Source organism: Oryzias melastigma, linkage group LG9 (genome assembly GCF_002922805.2).
Source record: "Oryzias melastigma strain HK-1 linkage group LG9, ASM292280v2, whole genome shotgun sequence".
NCBI lineage: Eukaryota > Metazoa > Chordata > Actinopteri > Beloniformes > Adrianichthyidae > Oryzias > Oryzias melastigma.
In genome coordinates, this window is record NC_050520.1 from 1598965 (window position 1) to 1606414 (window position 7450).

Genomic DNA, 7450 nt, shown 5'->3' on the forward strand with positions numbered 1-7450 from the left:
TCAGGTTCGAACTCTAAATTTGTTGAACCTGCTTCTTGAAACGGGCCCCTGCTCTGTAGGGTTCATATGTCTGTAAATCTGACTGATGACGTCAGTGCCTCACCAGCCATGAACCTCACTGCACGTCACTGAGGCGTAGAGAGAACATGTTCACACACTTTTTTTGCCTGACGGCATGCTGAAGCGACGGATCATCGTGAACAGATACATCACTGAAGGGTAAAAAGGGATGAAGTAGATAAGACACAGGCGTTTCAGACTAGGGATGCACGATTAATCGTCTAATCGACAATTAAAATAGTTGACAAGGCTATTTTGGAGTTAAGCAAGTATTTCAGCTGCATGCTAGTTATTTTGGCTAATTTAGGATGTTTTCAGTTGCTTAGGCTAATTTGAGATTTAGCTAATATTTCAGCTGCATGCTAGCTATTTTGACTAATTAAGGATTTTTTTTCAGTTGTTTAGGCTAATTTGGAGTTTAGCTAATATTTCAGCTGCATGCCAGCTATTGTGGCTAATTTAGGATTTTTTTTCCGTTGCTTAGGCTAATTCGAAGTTTAGCTAATATATCAGCTACACACTAGCTATTTTGGCTAATTTAGGCTTTTTTGTTTTGTTTTTTTAGGCTGTTTTGGAATTTAGCTAATAATTCAGCTACACACTAACTATTTTGGCTGATTTAGGATTTTTTCAGTTTTTTAGGCTAATTTGGCATATAACTAATATTTTAGCTGGCTATCAGCTTCAGCGATTTCAGGTATCAGCACTAGCATCTTCAGCAGCCAAATTCAGCTCACAGCATTCATGCTAGCATTATCGCAAGTAATGCTATATATCTAGTTTTAGTTAGTTTAAAGCTAATGCTAGGTAAAATGTGTGCTTTAGATCCAGTTTGTGCATTACCCGATTAGTCAACTAAGTGGAAAAAATAATCTGTGATTAGTCGACTATTAAAATAATCATTTTTGGCAGCACTATTTTAGACAGATTTTTCCTTTTTTCAACCCCTCCCAAATTCTGTGCATTATTACACAAGGTAGAAATGAGGAAATAAGACAATGGACACTCACGAATCACCTTCAGTCACTTAGGGCCCAGTATGCTGACCTCACTAACATTTGAGTTAGTTGTTAGGTCGTTGTATGATAGTTTTACCCATCCGTTATAAATACTTCACAACACACTTACCACACACATGAAAATGGTATGTTCCATTTTCAGAATGAGCCTCAAGGACACCACAAGACAACCCTCCACAGGCCCGGACAACCCTAAAACCTGAAGCACCGGTACGGGTCCCCCCCCATATGACTAATGCTCAGGAAGACATCTGTGATAACTTTTTTTAAAAGAGTAAGTCATCTGTGCGTTTTGCAATCTGTGCCCAACAGTTGCATCAGCATGTGTATGCAGGTGAAATAAAAGTGTGACAAAAAAAAGATGCAAGTTAAGGAACAGCTGGTGAATTAGAGTCTATCAGAAACACAAATTCATTCAGATTCAAGCAGAAAATTGTTTCTGATTCGCACATTTTTTTAATCCAACTGGATCAACTTCTATTGTGAGTTTAACCTTTCTAAATGAAGATGTTTACAGTTCTTTATGACGCCATCTGCAGATCTGTGTGATGATTTGGTGAAGTTTCAAGTTTTCCTCCACAGTGATTTGATTCTGCTTTTCTGTGTTCGTCTCTACTCCTCCTTCTGCAGGTTTCTCCCCGGACAAGCCCCCGACCAGTCCACCCCCCGCCCGCCTTCCTCATTAAACCAGCATCTGCTGGAGTAAGAGGCCTGAAACCCCCAACCATGCGCACACACGTGCATTCAGACAGCCCCCCCTCCCCCTCCCTCCTCCAGCACATTCTCATGCTTGCCATCTGCCAGAGTTGGACGAGACCCCACTCACACTGCAGCCCCACACATCCAGCAGGCTCAGTGCAAACCCTCACAAGTACAGCAAACTATGTCCAGTACAGACGCACGGCAAAGCACACACGGACGCACCACGCAACCTGGAGTCAGCCGTGGTAATGTTTAGGGGGTGGGGTCACGAAAGCAGCTTCATCCAGCTGCAGGGAGTCACCAAACGCCCCCTCTGCTGTGTGTGACTGGCCTGAAGATGGAGAACAGGCTGATTATTCCCCCCCAGCACTTTATCTTAGCAGCACAGAAAGGCAGCGAGAGTCAATTCAATGTAAAGAAACAACGGACATCACAGGAAAACGCTCGTTTGTCTCAGCTTAACCCAGAGGTCTGCAACCTTCAACACTTAAAGAGCCGCTCGGGTCGATTTCTGAATGACTGCAACCCAGAAGGAGCCACAAAGTCTTCTTCAGAAAAAGAAGACGCTGGTTTGGTTTTATGTTATCGTTGCTATTATGATATATATGAAATAAGTATTGTTTTTGGCATAAATAAAACATAAAAATGCAAAGAAAATAGCCTTTAAAAGAATAAAATATTTAATAACCGTTGACAGAGGTTCATAATACTTCCTTTCAAAATAAAAGACACCATTTGTCACATATAAGGGTACATTTCTGCAAGTGTTTCCACACATTAAACTGGAATGATGGTTGATCAGTTTTTGCTGCATCACATGTATGTTGTCCTCTTTGATGGTCATTTTTAGGTTATAGTTGAATAAACCTCAATCCAAATGGTATTTTTCAATATTGACTATAATTTATTTATTTCATTTTTAAAAGCATTTTTTTATGGCTTAGTTCAAATTGGTCAATTTGGATTGTAGGTAGATAAATCGAATCATCGATTAAATGATTAATCGTTAAACCGGATCATCTCAATGCAGCAAATTTAGTAGGCAGTCTGATGTCACCTGGGATTAAAAAAGAAAAAAGTTGACAAATTTCTGGTGTATTTTAGCCAGAAATGTGTAAAACTAACGAACTAAAATGAAATCAGAGCTAATTAAGTGCCTCCGTATTGATTTTTCAAACCATAATAAATCCTTAGCATTCTTAAATTTGTTTAAAAAAAAAATAAAATCTGCTTTATAATCATCTTAATTCTTATTAATTTTTTGAGGCAAACGGAGCAAAAAGGTCTGTCACTTCTTAATTTTTTTTATTTATTTATCTTTTCCCAGAAAGCCATAACTGAGGAGCAAAAAAAAAATAAGCCCCATGTGGCTCTGGAGCTGCAGAACCCCCAATTATTCCTTTTTCTGTGGCCACACATGACATTAATAAGTAGACAATGCAAGAAAAGTATTCTCTTTCAATGTCGTTCTTTAAACGTCCAGATCATAAAACAAGAAGCAAAGCACAGCGATAGAACATCTCATCGAAAGAAAATCAGAAGAGTCACGAGGAGAAAGTTCCAACAAGCAAAGGAGCAGAATGAGTCAATGAACTCACAAGGACTCAAGCCAGCAGAAGAAGCGGACTGAACCAAAACCAACTGTGAAACACGGTGGTGGTAGTGTACTGGTCTGGGGATGCTTGAAGCTCAACTCTTAAATAAGCAAAATTTAGAACAATCTCTAAAAATAATTTAGCAAAAATTACATCGGTGGGGGGGTTATTTGGGTAAAGATAGAGTAACTTTTTTCTTTTATTGAAATTATTCATCAAAAAACAGTATTTTATGTGCAGTATGTCAATTTCTCTGGAGAAAAACTTTCAGAAGGTGTCATCCAGCCTCTGCGTCTCCCTCTGGTTCCTTCATCTCTGCTCGTTCTACACCCCCCACCCCCCTAGTTTCTCTGCATTCGTCCCTCAGCGAATAATCAGGTTCTCTTGGAGAGGCAGAGCAGCCCGAGGCCGTGCATTCTGATTGTCTAAGCGCTCCCCAGCCGCTCTCCGCTCGGGTAGAATCAACAGTGCAGCAGTGAGGGTGAGGTGAGAGGAGGCGCTGAACCTCCCTCCCTCCCTCCATCCTTCCCTCCCGCCTCTTTGTTTTGCGTGTTTTACCCATTATCTACAATCTGTATCAGCCTGTGAGAAGCCCTGGACTCCTTCAGGGACACTGCAGGCAGCTTAGTAACATTATGTCTCCTCTCTGGGGATGTTCGCCCTCGCCCGTCATCATCGTCACTGTCAGCGTTCCGTCGAGGGCCAACAACCACTTGAGGAGGACTAAAGTTGAAGAGACAGCTGGGCTGCGCTCCAGACTCTCTGCTGCTCTCAAGCAGGCTGCTCAGTTTGTGGCAGGAAGCCACCTTACATTTCAGATTTCACAGGTTGATTCACTATCTTCACATTTTACCTTTTCTCTCAAATCAGATTCAAATTCTTCAACTGTGCGGAAACACCTCAAAGAGCCAGATCCTGAACCAGGTGAAGCTTTCTGACCAGGCAACACCAGAAGCAATTAAAAATGCATCATTTGCTTGACCGTCTCTTTTCATCACAGATGAAATGGGCCGCTCTGATCCTCGTTAACAAGCTAATTTCACATAACGGAGAGCTGATAGAGGCCGTCAAACCCACTCAAAGGTCACGCGAGCAGGCTTGACCATTTAGATGATATTTATTAGGGGTTAAATCAGGATCTGCTTAAAGTGAACGAAAAAACAGATAAAAAAAAAAAATTTAAAAAATTGAAAATTTGAAAAAATGTGAAACTGTTACCAATTAAAACAATAATGTTTATTCGTACTTTCAACTTTCCTCTTTTTTCCATTCTTTGCTTTGTTTCAATTCAGATTTTCAATTTTTTTTGCTTCCTGATTTTACATGGGGGCGGAGCTTTGAGCTCATTGGCTACCAGGACATGTTCCCCATGGGGGTAAGAGGGAACTCCACAACGTTCTGCAACAGAAAAATGGTCACATCACCACTACCTCTTAGGGCGCATGTGTGAAAGTCCTAGAAAGACCCTCTGGGTAATTCTATCTGGCCCACCAGATCATTTTATTTATTTATTTTTTTCTGTTATTAATGAGCTGATGTTATCTTGCGCTTATTTCCAACCTATATAATTTTGACCAAATATATTTTTATGAAGAGTAAAATATTGAAAGTTATTTAATGTTTAAGTTGATGTATTCCGGAATAATATTCCTGCCTTTTTATTTTTCATAATTATGTTAAAAAGTTATGTATTTTAAGTCTTAAAAATTGGCATTCCGCTAGCTTTTTGGGATTTAGTAAGATTTTTTAGGCTGCTCTGGAGTTCAGCTAATATTTCAGCTACATGCTAGCTGTTTTGTTTAATTTACTTTTTTCAGGTTTTTTTTAGGCTAGTTTGATGTTTAGCTATTTTTTAGCTACATGCTAGCTGTTTTGGCTAACCTACGCTTTTTTTTTTTTTTTGTAGCTTTTTGGGCTAATTTGGCATTTAGGATTTTGGCCCCTTGTTCGATTGAGTTTGACACCCCTGTCTTAGGGGATCATGGGAAACATGTCCTGGTAGCCAATAAGCTCAAAGCCCCGCCCCCATGCAAAATTAGGATAAGCTCAGCAGCGAAAACTAAAACTGAAAAAAAGAGAACTGAAGGCAAAAAGGGAGAAATGAAAAAAGGTAAGTTTGAAAGTACAAATAAATGTTTTTAAATAACAGTTTTAGTTTTTTTTTTCTTTAAGTTTCAAATTTACATTTTTTTAATTCTCATTTTTTTTTTCAAATTTTCAGTATTATTTTTTAAATGTTCAATTTTATTTACTTAAAATTTTCAATTTATATTTTTGACTTTTAAATTGTATTTTATTTTATTTTTTTATTTACAATCCCTGTTTTTCCCAATTTTCAATCTGTTTTTTCGTTAACTTTAAGCAGATCCTGATTTGACCCCATATTTTTATGCCTAATTTGTGATTGTAACTTGCAGACAAAGAACCAGATCTTGAAGAAGTGAAGAAGCTGCGGATGACGGCTCGTCGAGGAGCTGGAAAAAGAGCAGCCAGCGTTCATGCTCGCCTCACAGAAGGCTGCAGAGCTCCAGCTAACCTTTGGTTGCAGGGATGAACGTGTCAGAACAAACATGCTGCTCCTTCCACAGAGACTCTGGCACAAAGCCACGTCACGGAGGGAGGACACGGAGGCAGGAAGACGCTGCCACATGACCTTTAAAGCGGACATTCAGGCCACCTGTGTCACAAACATCATGACGGCACTAGAGGCTCTCAGAACACCGGTTTGATGAAGTGAAGATGAACACAACCACATTTTATCCAACAACCACTTGCTGAGTTTGGAGCAGAACTCACTCAGCGGCTCTTCTTCGGGCGGTGATGCTCGCCACAATCACGCTCCCGGGTCTCGGGGTGGCAACGGCCTTGAAGGTCCCCTTCCAAAACTTCTCAAAGAGCTGCTTTTCTCCCAGCTTCTGAAAGCCTCCGGCGATGCTCTCCAAAGCCGGCGCCGGAGCGGGGCCACCCGGGTGGAGCTGGAGGGAGCCCGGCGGCTGCATCTGTCCGGATGCTCTACGCTCTCATGAAGGCTGCCCTGTTGTTGCTCGGGAACTGTCCAAGTACTGAATGAAGGCGCGCAGAGAGCAGCAGCTGTTTCCCCGCAGAGGGTCAGTGTGTCAGCGCCGCCGTCTGCTCCTCGCTCGAGTGGGAGGCGCGGGGGAGAAGGACAAAAGCTGACCCTCTCCAGCTGGAGGCTTGTATTGTTCTTGAGGATGAGAAGAGGTGGTGGAGGGGGGGATTGGGTTTCTCTCTCCGCCTCCCCTCTTCTGTCACATCTGCCGCTCTTTGAGGAGACTCTGGTTTGGAACTGGAGCGCTCCTTTTTTACTCTGCAGTCGCAGTAAATTCCTCCACGAGGAGATGAAGAGTGGTCCTGCTGTCAGTGAGGGGTGCAGAGCTCTGGGGGGTGAGCGGGCGTGCAGGCGAGCGCTGCGGCGTGTCTGAGGACGGGTCCGGGCTGCAGAGAGTGCGTGCCGCTGCGTGAGCCACAACGGAGTGGGGAGTTGAGCTGCGATCAGCTCGTTTTGTGTCTTTTGAGTCAGTGACGTCAGATCTGAGGGCTGGACGATCAGAGGAGGGACACCCCCTCTCATCCTCTCTGCTTCAGAGCCTTCCTCTCATCAGCATCCCATCCCAACATGTGGTACCATCAACCAGTCCTGATATAAATACAGGAGTTTTATCTTTTGCAAAAGTATCTGTTTTGGTGAGGAACTTTGTTTTACTTTTCTATTATTTAAACACAAACATTTAGTGCAAGCGTTTTAGCATCAGAGACTGTGAACCCGGGCTGCACGGTGGCGCAGTGGTTAGCACTCTCGCCTCACAGCGAGAAGGCCCCGGTTCGACTCCCGGCTGGGACCTTTCTGTGTGGAGTTTGCATGTTCTCCCCGTGCATGCGTGGGTTTTCACCGGGGACTCCGGCTTCCTCCCACCGTCCAAAAACATGCTTCATAGGTTAATTGGTGACTCTAAATTGCCCCTAGGTGTGTCTGAGAGTGAATGGGTGTGTGTTTGAGGCCCTGTGACAGACTGGCGACCTGTCCAGGGTGAACCCCGCCTTCGCCCATCAGTG

At 42.7% G+C, this 7450-nt stretch overlaps 1 protein-coding gene across 1 annotated transcript in view; it reads right to left on the minus strand.

Annotated features, from left to right (window-relative positions):
• srrm4 (serine/arginine repetitive matrix 4) overlaps positions 1-7101 on the minus strand; it is a 71531-nt gene extending 64430 nt beyond the window's left edge. The window contains exon 1 of the mRNA XM_024276159.2: positions 6173-7101. Within this exon, the coding sequence (XP_024131927.1) occupies positions 6173-6375 (203 nt within the window). The 5' untranslated portion in view covers positions 6376-7101. The remainder of the gene's footprint in view (positions 1-6172) is intronic.
• Between the last annotated feature and the right edge of the window lie 349 nt (positions 7102-7450).